Here is a 22,132-nt window from a genome sequence, read left to right as displayed (position 1 = left end):
GTGGTCAGCTTTCCAGGCATCCCCCAATCTTCGGCTGCCCTTACACCGTCCAACGTTCTCACAGATCATCCTTTAATGGCCCAACGGCAATCCAGTGGCGACACAGCGATGATGGGTGCTTAAACCCCCCGAAATCAGCAATCAGCAACCCAAAGCCTCAACCTCCTCTTCTACTTAAAACATTACTGCATATCTGTATGATCTAAATTTCATTTTGTACATCTCAAATCCTCCCGAAGGGGGCGCTGTAAGATCATATACACATTCATAAAAGAACGACACAGCACTGTCTGACACTTTATACCAAACAATATATTTTATTTGTCTTCCAACACCACAGCCCAGCCTTAGGAAGTGGTTCAGTACCAAATTCAATGGAGTTACACATGACAAGCATCAACACAGGAGGGCTGGGGACATGAGGACAATCTATTAGCTTTTTCTGTTGTTTTTCCATCATTTATTTTCTACAAAAAAAAAAAAAAAGAAAGGAAAAAAAAAAAAGTTCATCACCCCATCAGTAATCCAGCGCTGCACTGTGTTGCTGTCATGTGGCTAAAACAATTCAATTTAACCATTTCCCTTCAGCATCTTCCCAGGTATCTGGCATTGTGGTCTATGAGACATCGAGGCTCTGGCAACTGATGTAATGGTGATACTGAGTGCATCTTCCCGGGATCCGAAGTGCCACGGTCCAGCTTACAGACAATTCCAGAACATGAACCAGAAAACACGCTGACAGCAAACATCAAATTATTGTTTCTACAGCCTGTTGTCAAAGTGTTTTTCTCTACAATAAAAAAAAGAGTAAAGGAAAAAACACTTCTTATTCTTTACAATTAATTTTTGTTTGTGCTTGTTTTCTTTTTTTAATAATACTATGATCTGTATGAGGTCTTAGTTTGGTTTTATCATACACGGGAGTAGCAAAGGAAATTAAATTTAAAATATTCTGTACGCCTCCACGGTACACAGTATTTTTGTGGTGGTGTTTGTTGCACCATATTGGCTACCAACAGCCACCTCCAAAAAACCCTCCCCCTTTACAAATGTAGATGGAAAAAAAAGAAACTATAGAAGTCACTGGTAAAATCCCTTTAACAACACAATTACAGTACACACATACAAAGAGCATTTCATGACTGAGAGGAAAGTGATGCGATGAGATGTAAACATACAGCCAAGATGGTGCAACTTGTTACAAAAATGTCCCTTGACTTTTTTTTTTTGTTTTATTTTCATTACTGTTCATTCAGTTTAGGTTTTGTCTCCAACCACTAAGTTATCTGTCCCCTTTTGATTTTAACATAAAAGTACAACGATAAACGGCTACTTTAGGTCATCCTTGAACTTGGTTTGCTGTTGGCTTTGTATGTGGCCGCACACATAGTTACTACGGCCACGCAATGTCAGGCTAATAAAAAAAACCTTTAAGTCGAAAGTCTTGAAATCCAAATACATTCCCAATGTTCCAAAAAAAAAAAAAAAAAAAAATTCCATTGCAAATTATGCCAAATCTGGATTTAACTGTGTGGAGAGCATGGTTTGTAGTGTGCAGACATACCTACCTAAGCACTCCACCTGCAAAATGACCTCCCATTCTCATGAGTGAGGACTCCCTCTTTACACATCCAGGTGTCTTGTGAGCATGTGGGTGTGGATGCTCATTAACCTTGTCCTACCCAAGTGTGTTTGCACGCAAGAAGTGTCCGAATTTTCACACACTGCATCACAAAACACACCCACAAACAGCACATTTTGTTTCCTTTTATATAAAAAGTTCTTATTTTCACAGGTTTTACAGTACCCAGAGTGTTTGTTGTTTTGTGGCAGAGGCTTGTCAGTTCCATGTAGCAGCTCAGAACATTATATTCCCGGGGTTCCCAGGGCCTGAGTTAAACCCCATTCCTAGGTCTGCTGCCATGCCCCGAGGCCTCATCTGAGGCGGCATCATCATAGTCTGTTGAGGGCCACCCATCCCTTGTAGTGACATCATCATGTTAGGGGAGCCAACAGAGCCAGGATGGTTGTACATAGGCCTCTCCTTGCCTTGCATCATACCTGGTCCGCCCATCATACCCGGTTGCTGGCCTGGTGACAACATCCTGTGCTGAGGCCCCATCATGCCTTGGCCCATAAAAGCTGGTGGCCGCATGGGGTTGTGACCAGGATTCCCCATAGGCATGTCCTGGGGTCCCATGTGACCGGGGCCTGGGGGACCTCCCATGCCCTGCATAGGGAGGCCCATCCTCGGGTTACCCTCCCCAATCATCCCTTGCATAGGGGGGAAGCCAGGAGGGCCAGAAGAGTGAGGGGGCTTCCCACCAGGTGCCTCTCCACCACGTGGAAAATAAGATAGAGTCTGGCTGGGTTTCTCTGAAGGAATTATACGAGAAAGGTCAAACTCTGGAATTCCAGACGCACCCGGCCGCATTACCTCATGCAAATCTGAGTCATTAAAGACACCCGGCATATTATTAAACTCCTGTCCACCAGGTGTGTTGGGTTTGCACATTCCTGGTTCTCCACCAGGCCCATGGGCCATGTTTCCCATCCTCGCCATTGGACCCCCCTCTCCCTGGAAGCCCATTCCATGTGGGAAGCCACCCTGAGGCCCAGGACCATTGTGAGGAAATGGCATCTGCTGTGGTGGTGACTGTCCAGGAGGGAAGCCCTGTCCTCTGTGAGGCAAACCCATACGACCTTGAGGCATCATCTGGTTGTTACCCATTCCTGGGTCTTGGGAGACTGGTGGCATCATCATTCCATGAGACATCATGCCAGGACCCATGGGCCCAGAGTGAGGGGGCATATTAGGGCCCATAGGATTGGGTGAAGGCATTTGGTTTGGCATGCCATGAGAAAGAGGCTGGGATCCCATGGTGTTCATTCCCATAGGGCTGAGCGAAGGCATGGGCCCAGATGAATTAGGGGTCATCATGCGTGGGTGGCCTTGATGGTGATTTCCCATACCTGCAAGAGAGAACACAAAAGGAATTTAGACAATATTCTATGTAGCGTTCCAATGTAACAGTGACAAATATAATTACTAATTTAATAGGGTTGAACTCTTTCATAGTTAAACACTTACAGCTATACACTGATTTACTGTAACAGTGTTTAACCCTATGAAATGAATGATTACACTTGTCACAGTCACCCCTCCCCCCACCCCGTCATAATAACCACAACTGTGTCTCCCTCTTTTGAACCTAGATTTACATTTCTTGGTTGTCTCAAAGATATTTTTGCAAAACGTAAGCAAAAAGCAAATAAACCAAACTTTATAGCATACTTCCCACAATTGTAAAGAACACAGAAATAAGCACACTTGAATTCCTGTTAAAGTATTCCTGTTGAATTCATGTTTCTACTTCAATCTTATTAATAAGCAACATTAATAATTTGCATAAATCAATCTGAAACTGATTTTAGTATAACTAATGCTTCATAACTACTAAAACATTCCAGTTGCAGCTAAAACATATCCAGATTCAAGAAAAACACAGAAAAATGCGTAATTTATTAATGCGTTGGGCAATCATAAGTCACCAGGAAAACTGGTTCTCCAAGTGTCTGAGACTGTTCTTAATTCTTTGATTCTTCCATCTTCTAAGATATCATCTTAGTTGATGTATTAATCATGATGGGGGTAGCGATTACTGGTGGTCAAAAGGCCCATCAAAAAACTACCATAGGTGTTAAACTTTGTTAAGATCTTTTGACTGAAGAGCCCATAGGATATGGTTAACCTAATTTTAATACTCAAATCACCCAGTGAGCCGGCATGCTTTATCCTGGAAGTGGCCACTCCCATCATAATAGAATTAGATGATCATAAGATGTAATTAACAGTCAGAATAACTTTATTTGCAGAGACCCTTCCCTCTAAACTGACAAATTGACCCATGTGTCACAATCTGTTTGTCGCCTATGTGTACATTATCCAATTAAACATCAATATGGTCTTACCAGGCATGTTATTGTTCATGGATGGAAGGTTTGGCGATCTTGCAGGTGGCGAGTCATCATCTGAACTGGCCACAGTTTTAATTGCGTCATGATAAAGGGGAGTGGAGCTAGGCATAGCAAACTTGGACATACGCGACATCATGATGGAGAGCGGGTTTTGAGATAGCGTGGGTTCTGGAGGCATAGTGTAAGGACTGCTGGACGGAAGACTTCCTGGGACATTAATAGAGCTTGGCTGGCTAGTGGAACCACTGGAAGGGGGTGCATTAGGAGGAGCATTTCCAACTGGAGAAAATGGGTAAGAGAGGTAATTAAGAAGACAGAATTGGTATTTTGCTATCTACAGAGTCTAGATGTAAATGTTTACAAATGAATATGGAACAGACTGTAAAACTTTATAATGATTGTGTGATAAATCCATACATGCGAAAAATGTGACAAAAGAAATGTGTACCTTGCTCCACATTGCCCATCATATTTGGTGAGGTCATACTAAGAGGAGGTTTATTCTGGGGAATCCCTGGACTTTGCATCGGCGGCTTGGGTGAGGATGTCCAGCCAGGGGAAGGTGCAGGAAGTGACGGTGACTTCATATGGACGGGTGATGCCCCCGCTGAACCCATCATTGGAGGAGACTTGATGGAAGCAGCTGCTGCCGCAGCAGCTGCGGCTGCTGGCTGCCCACTAAGCATGCTGGCCAACTGTGAAGGCGTCTGTGGAGACTTGAGATTACCCGAAGGAGAGCCTAGCATGGGGGACTGGACCTGCCGCAAGGTGGGGGACTTAAGTGGATTTACATTGGGTGAATTAGCTGGGCCAGACTGGACGCTCAAATCTGAGGGTTTGCGACCCATGTTCCTCTGGTTAGGTGGGGGGCCTGAGCTGTTGGGAGGCTGGTTAGGAGGTAAAGGGGGCATGTGGCTGAGACGACCATTGCCACCTACACTGCCTCCTCGCTGATCAGTAGCAAAAGGGGGCTCACCTCTGGGACCTCTTTGATTACCAGGCCCCTGAGGACCCATGACTGGGAATTGCCGGTTTGGTGCCATGTTAAAGTCACCTGGATGGGGCTGGTCAGGAAATGGAGGCCCCTGCATCATCTTTTGCTGTGGAGCCATTGCCTCAGACATGGGACCTCCACCATGCCTCATTTTCATCATCTCCTCTGGACTCATATTCATCTGTGGCTCTCTCATCTTGGAAGCCATCATTTGCAGACTGGGTCCCATGTTAACATTGAGATTGCCAGGTCCCATTCCAAACTCACCCATGTCACGCCCCAAACCTTTCACAAACTCCATTCTTGAAGAGGGACTCATAGGACCTTCGCCAGGCATTCTGGGAAACATCATGCCGCCCCCATTCCCAGGCTCCATGGGTCGTTGATTGCCCATTACTCTGTTCATTTCCATCATCATGCCTGGTGGTAGACCCATACCTTGCTTGTCACCCATGCCTTGATGAAACATAGCTTCTTGTACAGACTGAGGGTTGGGAAATCTCTCCACACGCCCCCCTGGACCTCCAAACATCCCCTGACCTGGTGGAAACCCCCTTCCGTCTCCCATTTTGGGCATGTCATCAGGCCAATTCATGCCGGGCCTAGGCATGGGGTTAGGTCCTCCTTCCATATCAGGAGTCATCATTCCAGAGAAACCTGGCATTCTTTGCATGTGTGGATGCATTCCTCTAGGGCCCATGTTCATTTGCTCAGGAAATGGCTCTGGGCCGCCAGGACCCCACATATCACCAGGATTCGGTGGGTAGGGAGGTGGTGGCGCACGCATCATGGCCCGTGGGCCACCCTGATGAAGCATCATGTCTCCCATTGGTCTGTGCTGCATTTGCTCCTGTTTGCGCTTCTTCTCCTCATAGAACTCTTGTTGTAACTTCAGCCAAGCCATCTGCTCCGGTGTCATATGGTCACCATGGTCACCACCCGGATGTGAATTCATTGGGCCCTGACCTTGTGGAGGAGGTCCAAGATCATCTGGAGAAAAAGGCATATCCCTGGGTCCTGGTGGCCCAAAGGGAGGTCCCTCTGGGCGTGGACCCCCAGGACCACCAGGTTTTCCCAAGCTCTGAGACTGAGCAATCATAGCTTGAAGTGGCCCCTGTTCAGGTTTCTTGGGACCACCGTCCATCATAGAAGCATTGGGTGGGGGTCCGCCGATATTAACCTGCCCCATAGCAGCCATATCTTTGTCATCTGGGAAAAGCATACGTTGTATGTCACGTAAAGTCTGTAAGGAGCGCTCCCGATGCTCCAACTGCTCCTGGGAAAGACCCTCAGGGTTGTCCCCCATGCTTGACATAATCTCATGAGCAAGCTGTTGCTGGTGCTGGGCTGATAATTTAACATCTGCTCCTTTGGGCATGTCAAGAGGGGAGAATCCCTGCTGAGGGCCAGCATTTGAAGGCTGACTGGGAGCCTGACTACTAGGTGTCCCTGCAGGATTACTACCATCATGTGATCCAGCACCATCCTGGGGGCTGTTGCTAGGGAGGCTTTTAGAGTCCATGCCTGCTGATGGCGGACCATCCTGAGTGAGGCTGGCTGGTTTAGCCCCTTGGGCTGCTTGCTGAGGTTGGACTGGTTGCACCGAAGATTGCTGCTGTGGCTGGCCTGGCTGTGCTGGTTTGGAGGCTGTTTGATGGTTCTGGTCAGATGAGTGAGAAGACTGCTGTTGTTGGGATTGTGCCCCTTGCTGCTTGGGGTCATTCCTGTGTGGCCCAAGTTGATTGTTCTGAAATAAATAAAAGAAGAATTTTTTTAGAGTTAAATCAACTTTTACATTTAAAAATAAACTGTTTAAAATGTAAACTGTTTATTACCAAGGGAAGTTGTGGCTTGCCACCCTTGCCATTAGAAATATTGTTCATGTGATAAGTGATTATGTTTTCTGCACGGCCTGTGATTACAGCGTCTGCAGCCCTGGAAATCAAAGAGAACACACAGGCACACTCAATTGATAAGCATAAGTATTTTATCAACCTAACAACTATGCCCAAAGACAAATTTTTCACCATAATAAAGTAATATAGCTGAGGCATCTCATTAAGTTACAGTTTAGCATTTCATCCCACCTATTTAGAGTACTAAATTATATTTGAACCTCTATGAGTATCACTTTGCTTGCTTGCAAGTTTTTGTTCACAACTCAACACGTGTATGACACAGGCAACAGAAGAAGATAAACAGTCTTAGTCAGAATCGTGACACCAGACTCGTCACCCTTTCTGTGTAACATCAGCTCTGTAATGACATGCCGCTTACTGAGAGATGCTGCTTATAGCAACAGCATGCATCCCTGATAGATCGTGTCACTGACATTTGGAATCCTGCTGATTGTGATCTAAAGGTTTTGCCAGTCTCTGCAACCATGCCAATGACACCAATACTCATTTCTCACTTTTTCGACAGAGACAATGTGAATAAATACGCTTAATTCACTAATTATTAGGTCTTTTCGAAGAAGAAATTGTTGGCCGTGACCACAGGGTCACTACATTCAATCAGTATTTCAAACGTGCTCTCTACTACTTTCACTACTACACTCACCTCCAATATTCAGACAATGGTCAATCAGTAACTAAACGTAATTCATGTGATAAAGGGTTATAGAAACTTCTCAAAGTTGGAAAAAAGAAATCTGTTTTCTATAGCTCTACTGAAGGCTACTGCCAGTAAGATCACAAGGTTAAATAATCGGTTTAAGTAATGCTCAATGCCAGTAATTGAAATACAATAACGTCTGGAAAATAACAGCTATGCATCTGTGTTTTCTAGATTTGCTTCCTTTTTTTTGCATACAACATCTGCAGATTTAAAAACTGATAAAGAATAGATAGCCACAGATAAGCTAACAATAAATCTCTTTGAAAAAAGAAAAAAAAAAAAAAAAAAAAAAAAAACATTGCGCTTATCAAACAGTTACAGTTATTGGTAATTACATCACATGGAGGTAATGTTAATCGATCTTTAATCATAATCTTATGATTAAGTAACAGAAAAATACTTTTCTTTAAAAGTTGTTTTGATAAAAGATTGCGCCTAAGACTTTAACCAATCAATAAACTTTGAACAATGATCACATTCTAAATTGATCAATATACATAGATGGATAGATGGATAGATAGATGGATAGATAGATAGATAGAGTCTTACTTGTTTGCCATATCTGTGGTAAAGACGTAAACAACCTTTGATCCAGCTTTCTGACTGCTGCTCAACTCTGATGTGTTTTGTCCTCCAACAGGATTGTGGGTAGGTGTGGAGGCTGCCAGGGTGCTCGGATCTGGCTTGATGTCATTAGAGTTACAGTCTGAGAGGTGAGGGAAAGAAACTCATTATATTTAATTCGCTTATGATGTATTTATACACCAAGTTAAAGAATTTTACTGAATAAACAACTCTTTTAATCTCTTATGCTCTCGCAGTCTTTTGACTGGCTGCTGACTCAAAGTGTCGCCAGAATTCCTTTATGTCACCAGCTGTGACATGACGCCTGTTGATTATCTGAGCTAGCAAACAACGTACACCACTTGTCAAATACACACCACCGTTTTTCCTAATTTTTATTTCTTTCTACAGTGTAAAACAATGCTGGAGGAATCCAAATTGTCATTCACACACTACGGACAATTCGGGACTCGAAGTTAGCCTAACCTACAGTCTTTGGACTGTGGGAGGAAACCAGTGTACCCTGAAGAAACACAGGCAGAATATGCAAACTCCATACATAGAGACTAGAGGCGGTAATCAAACCCCGATCTCGTATTACAGGACTGACAGCATGGCTTATAGCAGCTCAGAAATATTATATATTTATGATTTTATATTATAGTATTTTTTTTCCCAGACAATACTTAAACAAAAATCTCCTATCAACTATATCCTTATGACACATCGGTCCATCTTCAAAAACGAATCTTTCTGAACGGGTTAAATTATTATTTTACAACAATCCGGTTAAAGCCAGTCACTTACTGAAGAATCCTGCGTCATCTTCATCACTCTCCCCTCCTGAACACCAGTCAGCTCCACTATAGGGCTGTCGTCGTTCAGCTACACACAACCTCTTCGCTCTACTGCCCAATTCTGCGCGGAAGAAACAAGAGAGAAATATTAGCACTCTCCTTAGTATCAAAACAAATATTTTATTCATCATGGATAACTTAATAAAGGAGCTTATTTTATTTTATTAGACGAATTGTATTATTTTGATCATTAATGAATAGACACACAAGCGGCGTCCATAATTAAGACAAACCCTATACGACCTTTTTACAAAAGCTTAATGTTTATATTGCAAAACCCAGTGAATCCGTTTGTCTGCATTAAATAAAAAGCTCTTTTGCAAATTCTCTTGGAAATCTCTGCCTATCCCCTTGTGCTCTACTACTCTGACGGGCTGCATCATCTGTACACTGTGTATACATCACTCCCCTGTAGCCAGGATACAACCATGTCCACATCCACTGCTCGAATAAAAGAGTTGGACTAAAGAAGAAGAGCGTAACATGACTTCCTGTACGGAGAATACATTTACAGCACGAGTAAACAAACGCCATGAGCAAACCCCTGACAGCAAAGTCAAACACACATGCACACAACTAACCAAGCAGGCCGGCTCATGACACAAAACAACCTATAAGCTAATGCAGGTCTTTATTTCATTTACCTTCTCTTGGCTCAGGAAGCTGTTCATGTTTATGCACAAACACAGGTGTGGGGCTCGTTTTATGCTTCGGATAGCTTTAGTTGCCTTCTCATAAATGCGTCTCATGTAAACCCAGGGAACAATGAACACAGGTCTATACAAACTCATAACTAATAAACCAGATTTGCGTTTGATTTAAATACCTGGGTGATTTTGCAGAAGGTATTTGACACACGGTTAATTAAATGGCTAGTCTCAAGGCGAATAATCTCAACGCAGAAACATTAACCACCAGCAGGGGTCCTTCATACTGTCAAGCTTAGGGACCGCTGGTGGAGGGGGATGAGTTGGTGCCCCCTTTCCAGGCAGGAGAGATGGTACATTCCTTGGCACTTCCTACCTCTGTATCTACACCAAGATATTTCCACTAAGAGACATATGGGGGGTTGGGGTTGAGATGTGAATGTCTTCATGCAGCACTACGGTCCTGAGAACAGTGGGAAAGACACACGACCTCATGCGCCAGAAATACAGCCCGGGTGAAAAAGTACTAGCGATGACACACTGCACGTCTGCGTCTTGGCGGGTTATCAAATGTTAGGCTGTATGTTCTTATGTTTTAACATCATAACACTTGCATGAAGATAGGAAAATGAAACCAATAGACAGAACAATAGAGAACACCTCATTAGGGTTGTCAAACACTCCTATAAGAGGATGCATACAAATACAAAAACACAAACTACCCAAATTGATTCAACACACAAATGACAAATTACAGCTTTGGATAAGCAAATCAGCAATTACTCAGGGCCATCACTCAAAATCCGGTATAATTAGTACTTTCCCCCATTTTTAAGTAGATTTTCCTACCTTTCTGGTCCCCCTCGTTATTGGGCGTCCCTGTATCCCTCTGTTCAAAAGACTCGATCGAAGTACTTCGCTCCCTCTTAATCTTGCTTTTCGCTCCATTGCCAGAATTCAGTCCTTGTCCATTTTTGAGTCCCATGCTACCCACTGAACCCTGGGGGCCTTTGGGTGTGTGGCTTCCGCTCAGCGCCTTGGGCTCACACGGAGACGGCTGCGATTGGCTGCCAGCACCTCCTTGTTTTCCCTGATTGGGGAGTTTGGAGTCCATCTGGGCGGCGCTGGAAGGAGACATCACGGGTGGTGAGCGCACCATGGCCTCCTGCTTGGATTTTGGACTGCTGGAGGAAAAGGAGAAGAGAACACTCACAGTGAGATGATGATGCTACCAGTTTTTGCAACTACAAGCTTTTAAACTGGACAGGTCTATATAATCAAACTCTAACACCAAATTTCTGTTACTGGAAGAAAAAAAAAAAAAACAACAAAAAAAAAACAAACATTTTATCTCCAGACAGTTTTCTGTTGTGCTGCCCTGGCCTACATACCCCACCTTAAAGAAAAATGTTACTGGAATGTCTAAGGGAAACCCTAATGCAACCAGGTGACACACCGCTCGCAGCTTGCGTCCGAAAACCTGTTCTCTGCATTTCCCTTCTTCTCTGTTGACAGAGCGTTGAGTTAATATTTAATAAAACACCCTGTTTAACCAGATTGGCCACAGAATAACCGAAGACCAGGCTCTGAATTCACGTCACGCTACCATGGTGACGAGGTACACATCTGCAAGAGATTTGAGCTAACAAAGTTAGCATTCGCCAAAGCAAGCTTGAATCTAATACGTAGGAAAAAAATGCATAGTAAAAAACAGTACCGGCTCGTGTAAGGGGATCTAAAAATTGCTTAAATTGCACATTTCCAGTCGTCATGGTAGTTAAACAAACGCAACGGTCTCTGGACAGCCTTACTGTTTTGAACTATTGGATACCACGTTTGGCAAGTTCACAAAATCGAGTTCCAAAAATGGCTGCTGGTTGACGACCTGGAGGCAAAAAACAAGCACAATGGCAAGACCTGGCCCAGCATGGCTACGAGTCGCGGTGCAAGACGAGCCCAGCGGGAACCTGGCAGACCAGTGGCCCATTCCTTAACGCTACAGAAGCATACGTCACCAAGAGGGTGGGCATTTTGGCTTCGGACAAGACTGGCAGGCAAGAGACAGGACGAATAAAGCGGCAGTTCTGGCTGAGCTTGTGTGGGTCGGTTTCATGGGCGTTAAATCAGACAACTGGAGCAACTCCAAAAGCTTCTCCAGGGTCCCCCTCCCCCCCCCAAAAAAATAAAATACTGCTGTGGCAGTTAGCTCTGCCTGGCCTGCTTTCCTCTCCATAAATGCTTGCTTACATGTCGTTTTAACTAAAGCGTCTTTTAAGAAGTAGGAGAAATTGAGTAGGGAGGGATAATTTTCCTTTTGCGTCATAATTCTCTGGGAATCCACCACTTTTGGCCAGACAGAATTGACTGACTGCTTGTGCAAGCAAAAAAAAAAAAAAAGCAAGGAACAGGCCGATAAAATACGTAATATGTCACAGTGTTACTTTTATTTTTACAGCCGCATCCTCACCTCTGCGTGTTAGCTGAAGGAGAATTTCTCACTTTGGGGTTGCTGGAATGCATTGACGACAGTCCCAGAGCTATCGAGGCTGAAGCAGTAGTGTGCTGGTGAGGACTGGGCGTGTGCGAGTGTGTGTGTGTATGCGAGTGCGTGGCGGGCGTCGCCTTGGACCGGGCACTGCGGGACCCGGCGTTGGCGGCTGCAGCGGGGCCACTGCAGTCCTGGCCCTCTTCCTGCCGGTCTTTGGCTCGCTCTTTTCTGGCCGTGGCGCCCGGCGCCGTTCCACTGGCCGTTCCCGTTCCTGCTGCTGCTGCTGCTGCTCCTGCGCGCTCCTCCTGCACCTCCAGCATCTCCCCACGGAGCCCTCACAGCCCCTGGCCACACTGAACACAAAAGAAATAGACAAAGTGCAAGTTCAGAGACAACTTAAGTGCCGGTCTGTGAAGGAATTAAACCTTCGATTGCAATCGAATTAATTATTAAACCCAGCACATAACGGAATCTTCACTTATGCCACAGATATCCAAGTACAGCCAAAGTTTCATTCAATTCTGTTCAGGCAAGTTTTGTATGATGCTGTGACTGGACAGACGTATAGACAGAAATTTGTCTGATACTGGTTTCGGGTCCCCCAATGTATGAAAGGTAAAGATATCATTAAAAGAGCAAGTTATATATGCACATTTCAAAGCCACTAGTAATAGATCTACTCTACTACTTGGTTGAAGCCTCAAGCCTACGTTGCCCTTTAAGAAAGAAAAAAAAATAAAAAATGAGCACACGCAAACCGTCCATGTATAACCATCCTCCGTCCTCTACACATTAAATCACCGACATAACAAATGGAAACAATTATCAAAGGTATTTAGTGTCATGCGTAATGGGCCAAACGTGGCATTCGACATTCCACAATCAGCAATGCAAGGGAAAACGTCACACAAACCAACTATTATTACATCTATAGTAGATTTTAAAACAACCAATTAAACTAAATAGGTAATTAGATTCCACTGAAACCACACAATAAGTAAAGAATGCTAAACAAAAGTACAACCAGCCTAACGATTCGTATTAAAGCTGAACAACTTTTAAACTGCTTTAAGGCGTTGCAGCTACAAACTTGAAGCCTTACATGACCCTTGTGCTTGCTAACAAACACCTGGGGCAGGAACAGGAGTCGACACGACCGCACGGATCCCTGACTGGCGCTAGTTACGTCTGTAAATTTTCTTGCTCCCCCATGAAAAGCTGCTTATGAAAAGCTTATGGTCCAGCATGTGAACACCCTCCAGCTCTATACGCTTTCTGGTCAGAACACGAGGATCGTATCAGAAAGCTGCACTGTCAGATTCTGCTGTCATGCAGAAAATATTCAGGACGGCTTCCAAGAAACACAAATGATGTAAGCGGCTGCCTGCCACCCCTCGGGCGAAAAAGGGAGGACCGACACCAAGGGCAGGAACGCACGCACTTCGACAGCTCTCTTCTAACTTCAGACCATCCGACTTCATTACAGAGCGTCTCGGAGATGACTGCTACGTGCATAAATGATTGACAAGCAAGATCAATGATCTACAATTGGCTGTCTCTCTCAGCAGACTGAGATTACCTACCATAAACTCGAGATCAAAACCGAACCGGAGACGGTATGTCCTACGGCTGCAAGGCAACAGGATTCGCCTTTGAATTTTGTCCTTTAAATAAAAACGCTTTAGTCTATCAGTATCAAAGTGCTTTTTTTTTTTTTTTTTTTGGATGAGGAAATTTAGACAAGTATATACGGTGAACAGGACAGTTTCCAGTCCAAACAGGACTAGACTCAAAACATTTTGCTAGTGTTTTTGCTTCTGCATGAATCAAGTATGGCTTGACTTTTTTTTTTCCTGGTTAAAAAAAATAAATAAATAAATAAATAAATAAATAAATAAATAAAAATCACACGTTTTGACACATATTGAGATCTAAACTATAATATTTAACTATTAAACGCACCACTTCGTATTTAAACCTATACACTAAAAGCGAATAATGGTACTAGAAGTTGTCTCATATTTCCCGTTCCATGTTTTTATTAGTTTCAGAAAGCGCTCTTTCACAACATGGCCTCCGTGACCTTCTCTAAATACCATGTAAAAGCATCTGTGATTTGTGTCCTTCACGTTTTCTCATTCGGCATAATGCCTGCACGTGCTTCTTACAAATAATTCATGTTATTATTCAAAAACCACCAAGTTATACAATCCTGGCCACCAAAACCACACACTCAACTATTTTAAAACAAACAATGCCGGGATGAATGAAGCTTTTGATTGGACAGTTATAGCGCGAGTCTCCGAGTCCATAGGTCATGTTCAGTAAAACTTCACATGAACGACCGACTCGGCACACATAACCTGTTATAAATCACACCTTTTTGGGATTGCATAAGTGCAACGGTTCATACTGCGATTTTGATTTCTATGCAATTAATTGTACAGCACTAGAATCAAGTGTACATATGCATACAAGAGATATTTTGTTATTCGGAAGAGGAATGACTCACATTAAAGGGTTAAACAAAACAGTAAACAAGAAACACATTAAAAGTTCATACGCTAATTGTAGTTAGTCACTTATACAAGTATTATAATGACAAGGTGTTTTTTTTTTTTTTTTAAGTACAGGCCAATCAAAAAAATAATAATTGGACATAATGAGAAATCTGACTGCAGAAGTAACTTCATGTGTGGCAGACTGATGGTATTTAAACCTTAGTATTCAAATAATGTCAATATCAGAACCTCATAAAAAATATTAATTTGAAGGAAATTAAATGTAAAATGCTGATATTCATCCATAATCCTACAGGTGGCGTGCTGTTCACACAGCATCCTGTGTGGCAGGAAAAATTTTTTTATGTTTGTTTACAATTGTTATGAAAGTTTAGAAAAGGAAATAATATTAAATTGGGATACGTCATACAAATCAAATCGGCAACCGAGTATTGGGATATCGTACCGGGTGGCATCTGGTGATACTCGCCCATAGCAAATTGGAAAATCCCTAGACGGGGCGAAGAATTAGATATGGATAGGGTGATTAGGGTATTATCCCACTAGCTTTTAATTACAATATCCTTTCATATAAATTTACAGAAAAACATTTAACCTTTATGAATCTTGAGCTAACGTGAATTTTTAAAAATACTTTTTTGATTTTCTCTTTATATACCACTTCAACAAGTATTTACCATGGCAGTGTTTTATATCACTTTTTTCAGCACGCGCACGCAGACAGACGCACACAGTTTTTAGTTTAACAGGGCTTAACACACAATATAACACACAGACAGACACAGACACAAAAACAGAGACACATACGCACTTTTCAATTCAACAATGTGTATCAACATTTCACCAAGAAAGCACACAAACAAACCTGGGTGAAATAAATACTGTAAAAATAACGTCGAACGGAAAAATAGTCATAACATCTGGCTACATACACGGATGTACAAAAGAAAGTTGATGTAGTCATGGGCGTTTTTCCTTTTTAGCCATGAGGCTCTTCAAATCGTTTTATGTTTCCAATTATACAGAGAGCTACATTCTGGGCCTTACATTCAGAAAGTGTCCGAGGATTCCTACTAGTGCAAACCTAACATGTAAAAGATACAAATGAGATACGATCACACTATATGCAGTTCTTCACAAGATAAATCAGATGTAGCTGACTGTGTTATATTATAGATTTTTTAATCATGTATGCCATTCATCAGAACAGTTTCGGTCAACAATGACACAGGGGGCTAGAGCACGGGATTTGCACCCCCATGAGACATGTTTCCTTGTTTTGTCCTCTTGCTGGCAGGTCCTGAGCTCTCTGAGTACAGTAATATGTACAGGTATGGACTGTCCTTCAAACCTCTACAGTACTATTGAATCAAATTATTTTGTGGAATGGTACAGATATGTAAGATTTGCACTATTTGGCAACCCCTCACACTCTGGGACACACACATACGGATATAAGAAGAGAGTTTACACCTACATATATTGCTCCTGTGAACCTTTACTGCTATTGTTTTCCTTATTAAACATATCTATAAATAAAAAAGTGGTTACAAAGAGACTTAAGGAAAACAAAAGCAATAAATGTTGGATATAAGTTTGCGTTCCTGATGATTTCTCGAGTTTATTATCGCCGCCATCACTCTCCGACTCTGACGATCTCGATGTCTAGGTGCAAGAAAAAGTCCACAAGCAACCTAGTCAATAGGAGGACACTTTCAGTACCTACACAGCCCAACAAAAACTTTATCAAATGCAAGTAGATAAACAAAATATTAAATTCTTGCGTGTACTGTACTGTCGAAAATTCATTAGAAGGTGTCCTACAAACCATACCTCGTGTTCAATGAAATACTTCCACAACGCATTTGACTTTAAAACAAACCACAAACAAGCTACGGTAAGCTACGACTAACCAACTGTAACACTGACTTAGTGCAAAAACAAAACATCAGCCAGAGTCATTGATCGATTCCATCTTATTTGCTGATAAGCTGATGCCAGTCAACAGTATAAACCATTAGCTACGTTTGCTAACCACAAACAGTACAAATGTTATAAACCTGTCCATCACCATGTTAACGACAACTGGTCAAGTCTCAACAAACCTCATCTTCACACAAGCATCGCAAATTTAATCCAGACTTTGTTAACTGGCCTCCAACTAATAGCTTTGATTATTTTATTTATCTTAATGAAATAGTTGGGATTCATTAAAATAAAATATCAACAGCACAAAATTAGACGATCCAAGATAGAATAAAGAATGTATCCAGTGCACATGTAGACCATGTGGGAACCCAGACAATCAGGATTTTTTTTTTTTCATTCCTATCATTTAGTTTTAAAATAAACCTCAACATTCACAGGCTAGACAACCAAGAGAAGCATTCAGATGCTAAATTCATTGTGTACTTTAGTGAGTGTGACTGATCCAACAAGAATTGACTTTCAGCAACTTGTGTAAAATGTGAAGCTAAAAGTAGAGCGATATGAAAAACCGACATATGGGCAAAAATGATGAGAGGATGATGATAATGGCAACTTATTATACTTGTGGTATAAATTAAATTTTGTTTTGTTATTTTGTTTTCGGATTTGTTAATTTGTTTTCTGTTTTGTTAATTTGTATTGCACTTCTCGGCCGGTCCGATACAAACCGGAAAAGGTAGGTATAGTTTGCGAATGAAGAGCTTACCGCTGATTGGACGAGACATCTGTCACTCAAGATAGATAAAGAAACAAGTTCCTACTTCCTGTATTTGTTTCTTGTGTGTTCTGCTTCACTTTAAACCTATGATGGCTGTGAAGTGCAAAACAAATTAACAAAACTGACTTCAGGGCCACCATATTTGAAACCACAATAATGTTTGCACATTCATACACACGCGAATCTACCGCTACTACAGTACTTCCTGTATATCTTGAGTGACCGATGTCTCGTCCAATCAGCGGTAAGCATTTCATTCGCAAACTATACCTACCTTTTCCGGTTTGTATCGGACTGACCGAGAAGTGCAATATAAATTAACAAAACCGAAAACAAATTAACAAATTTAAAAACAAATTAACAAAACCAAAAACAAAACAAAACCACAAAACCAAAACAACAAAACTCCGCCCCCCCTCCAAAAAAATTATTTGGGGTTTTGTTATTTGGTTTTTAATTTGTTTTCCGTTTTGTTAATTTGTATTGCTCTTCTCGGCCAGTCAGATATTGGTTATTTTGTTTTCTATTTTGTTAATTTGGTTTTGAATTCGTTATTTTTTATTTATTTATTTATTTTTTCAGTTTTGTTAATTTGTTTTGCACTTCACGGCCACCGTAGTTTTCCCCACATTTAGCAAAAAAAAAAAAAAACTAAAAGAGATTGATTCAATCACTAGAATTAGGTTTAAAACCCTTATGTTATAAAAGCCTGGAAGTCTAAAACTCAATTTCATGGAAGAAATGTTGGACAAAAAAAAGAAATAAAAATCCTGAACAGTGTATTTTTGTAAATGAATTGTATTTGTGTTCCCATTTGTGTTCTTTCATTATATACGTTTTCTTATACGTTACTGTTTCTCCATAATCATACAAGTTATGTCCTCTAAACTTTTCAAACATTTCTTTAGAAAAATGTACTACTGAAGTTTGTTTTCAAAAAAAATTATAAAATCTCAATTCAAAGCAAATCAGAACCTGGGTATTGTAATAATCGTACCATATGGCACAAAAGTCTGGATCCATAGCTTTTTTTCCCCCTTCATCGATTTCTTCCTTTTTATTTCAGACCCAAGACGTCTTCGAAACAAATAACACTGGATTAAACAGAACCAAACCTACCTAAAAAACTCTACGTTTTCCCTTCTGTTCATCTGAAGTCAGTAGTCTATCCGAATCAGAGCAGGAAAATTGTTGCACTGAAGTGGGAAATCATGTTTGCATGGAACTTGACCATGAAGATGGTCTTGTGCTCGCCTGATGCAGACAGCTGTTCTCTGATGACTTGTAACTGCAGTCTCCCTACAGTTAAGAACTGAAAACGGTTTTGTACCTGAGCCTCCAATAACAAAAAAGTGGACACCATATTAACTTAAACACATCTCCTGTTATACTGTACTTTCAGGGTCCTAACACACACAGTATGACTGCAGATCAATCCCTGCTACCCGATATCTTCAAATGAGGATGGGTTCCCTGTTGAGTCTGGTTCCTCTTAAAGTTACTTCCTCTTACAGTCTCAGTTTTCTGTCAGCTTGTTCATCAGGAACAATCTGGTACTTATGAGTTTTACATATTTCCTCAGACTTTTTGACCTCTTTTCCATATTTTTGAAAAGATTCTTTAAAAAAAAAAAAAAAAAAAAAAAACCTATAAATTAAACTGAACTGGAACATTAACTCTGATATGTTAAGAAACATTTAACCATTTTGAATTCCTAGTATGCACAAGTGCAACAAAGTCAGAAGTCGTCAATTTGAGCTCAATTTATACTTATGAATACATTTTGCCTATGGATCCAGAATACTGGGCCACCTTGTACACTCTATACAGTACTACATACCGATATTTATCGCTTTATAATCGTTACGAACCGAAATGTGCAACAATGCATTACCTTATTTTCAAATTGGAATAGACACATCTTTAAAACCCGAACTTCAAAGAAATTGCCGATTTATAGTTGAGGACGGACCGTCTCTGAGACAAACAGCTAGGAATCGTAAAAATACCTCTTTCTACCTCTAACAGAATTCTAGTTCATCATGAATAAAAGGGTAAAACGTAACCAGTATCGCATCCTGGTCGACCTACGCCTTCTGAAAGACGTCTTTGTGCTTTTTTTTTTTTTTTTTTGAAAATCTGCTAAAACCATCTCACCCTCTCACTCACACTCTTATTTTATTCGCCTCTATTCTATTTGTGCAGTCTGCTCACTTCTTAGGCCCTAAAGGAGAGTCAAGACAGTACGAATAATGTATAAATAACTGAACCTTACTTACTTTATAAAAGAAAAAAAAAAAAAAAAAAAAAAAAAAAACACCCCCCACCTCCTGCGCTCAGAGTATCGGCTGATGCGCGTTACTGGTACATTACTGACATCCTCTTAAGAGATCATCTGCAAGCTTCTGTTGCCAAGCTACACGAGGCACAGTGATAGCATGTTAAAAATAAACCGCGTACCATGTACACGCGTGCGATATGCGTCAGTGCAAGGGCCTACATGCAATTTTAGCGGGATTCGAATTTCTATTTGCGAGGACGTGATTACAAACTAATATCGGCTTTTTATCATCGGCTTTGCTGCTTTCTAAGTACCGCCATCAACGGCGGCCGTAAAAAAAAAAAAAAAAACCCATATCAGTCGACCGCTAATTACAATTACTTAAACCGCACTTGTTCGTTTGCCAGCAACAACCAATAAGCCCTATTTAACAGGACAGCGTTTTAATAAATGGTAGTTAACTTGCTCAAAACACCCAGACACACAAATTACCAAATTAGGTTTTTTTTTTTTTTTTTTTAAACAAATACTATTCTGCTGTTGGTTTATTAAAAAAAGAACAAAAAAAAAGAAAAGAAATATACAAACACAAACACTTATATACAAGCTACATCATTAGACCAACAACCACACTGCCTCTGGGGAGAGGCTGAGAACGCCATTGCTGTGATTCACTGAGCAGTTTCATTGCTCTGCCACCACTCCTCATGCTGTCACACACACACACACACACACACACACACATAAAGAGAGAGGGAGAAAGAGAGAGAGGACACTCTGAGCACATAATGAGATGCTTGCAGTCAGAGTGAGTCTATTTTGTATGGCTCCAGCAGCAGTAGACAGCTTGGTCGCTGAAGCTCTTCCGCAACCCAGCCAGACACACACACACACACACACACACACACACAAGCCCACCGACAGTGTTGCCACGGCAACACGCACGGACAGGGCCCTGAAGCTGCACCGCCTCAAGACACACACACACACACACCTCCGAGGTGAAGTGAATTAGAATGCACATGCACTTGGACGCACACCCGCAGTAGGTGTTTTTCACATTTCATCATTGGAGGTTTTCATAAGCGAATCCGAGAGGCAGTGCTGCGATTTTTTTTCCTCCAGTTTTTCAAATAAAGCGTCACAAGGTATGTATCGATCCAATAAAGAGCAAAAAAAACTATCTCCACAGTCAAAAGTGAGTAATAAAGACGTAATTCATCGAGCCCATCAGCGGTAAGAACATTACTACAGATATCCGTTTGAAAATATCCGTTATTTTTCCTGTGTTTTGTTTTTTTTACGAGATCTTCCAGAAGGCACTCGATATTTTATGCGTGCGGGAAATCTGTCCTACAGATTTCGCTGCTTTTATGTGCTCGAATGTTAGGAAACACTATCAATATTGCTCATTAGAAATATGGGAGGTAGTAATTATTATTAAAGGCCCGGCGTTTCTCGCAGCCATCGGCATGTGGCACAATCCCGTCACGCAGCCAGCGAGGGATGAACGAATCTGTCAGGGAGGAAACAGACATGCATTTATATCATTAAGTGTTTTCTTCTTTTCTTTTTTCTCTCTCTCTCATGAGAGGGCTTGTTTTGAAAGGCCTGCTGTTGGGGAGGGGGGTCATTTGTTTGCCGGACATTTAAATAAATAAACATTTAATAACGTTTAATAACGTCCTCATTTACAACTGCTCATATTTTAAAATCCACTGAAATACTTAATGGCAGCATAATGGATCAGAGGTTAGGACTCACATCTACTCACATCTGGATCTGACCTCCGGTCTGTGCGCATGGAGTTATGTACCTCAGTACCTTCATCCCATGACAAAACAAGACACTGGCTTGACACTTTATCCAGGATCTACCCTGCCTTGTGCGCCGTGTTCCCTAGTTTAGGCTCCATTATCCCCAAGTCTAACTTTTGATTGTGCAGAATAATGGAACACAGCATAAGGGTGTAAAAACTCACTTTATTTCTCTATATAATCCCCTGCTACACTAATGCATGTACTCAGCATTTCACTAGTGCTTGGATACCATGAAGGTAGGATGTTTTCCCAGTACACCAGAGCCATGATCAGCCTGATTCCATCTGAAACACTGGCCACCCAGGAACTCCTCCAATGACACAAACATGTGGGAATGACTTGGAGCAAGTTCGGGATTGTATGGGGGAAAATGTAGTTCATCACATTGCCTAGGTTGTGCTGAAAAAAGGATGTCACTCTAAACTGCACAATTCTGAACCCTATATTTAAAAACGTATTTCTTAAAAATAAATAAATAAATAAATCAGCAAAACAAAAAATGGCTAAAATGAGCTGGGTTTCAGGGGACACGTAACCAAAAAGGTTGAAGAATCCCTACATCTTGGTCAATACATTTCGCTACATAAAAGCTATTATTCCAATAATGGTCAAAAAAGGGATTTCAACAAACACTAATAGTGGCCCACTGAGGCAG

The 22,132-nt window shown here is 41.6% G+C and overlaps 1 protein-coding gene across 5 annotated transcripts in view; it reads right to left on the bottom strand.

Annotated features, from left to right (window-relative positions):
• Positions 1 to 294: 294 nt before the first annotated feature.
• bcl9 (BCL9 transcription coactivator) overlaps positions 295 to 22,132 on the bottom strand; it is a 115,310-nt gene continuing 93,472 nt past the window's right edge. For 3 of the 5 annotated variants that reach the window (XM_053476855.1, XM_053476856.1, XM_053476854.1), the window contains 8 exons: positions 12,127 to 12,500; positions 10,509 to 10,843; positions 8,963 to 9,073; positions 8,141 to 8,297; positions 6,808 to 6,907; positions 4,427 to 6,719; positions 3,973 to 4,257; positions 295 to 2,973 (listed from right to left, as the gene is read on the bottom strand). In XM_053476855.1, the coding sequence (XP_053332830.1) occupies positions 1,859 to 2,973; positions 3,973 to 4,257; positions 4,427 to 6,719; positions 6,808 to 6,907; positions 8,141 to 8,297; positions 8,963 to 9,073; positions 10,509 to 10,843; positions 12,127 to 12,467 (4,737 nt within the window). In that variant the 5' untranslated portion in view covers positions 12,468 to 12,500 and the 3' untranslated portion in view covers positions 295 to 1,858. The remainder of the gene's footprint in view (positions 2,974 to 3,972; positions 4,258 to 4,426; positions 6,720 to 6,807; positions 6,908 to 8,140; positions 8,298 to 8,962; positions 9,074 to 10,508; positions 10,844 to 12,126; positions 12,501 to 22,132) is intronic. The other 2 variants (XM_053476857.1, XM_053476858.1) reach the window with 2 other exon arrangements.

The sequence above is a fragment of the Clarias gariepinus genome, chromosome 18, assembly GCF_024256425.1.
Source record: "Clarias gariepinus isolate MV-2021 ecotype Netherlands chromosome 18, CGAR_prim_01v2, whole genome shotgun sequence".
Taxonomy (NCBI): Eukaryota; Metazoa; Chordata; class Actinopteri; order Siluriformes; family Clariidae; genus Clarias; species Clarias gariepinus.
The sequence above is the reverse complement of the archived record's forward strand: the minus strand, read 5'-3'. Positions and strand labels throughout refer to the sequence as shown.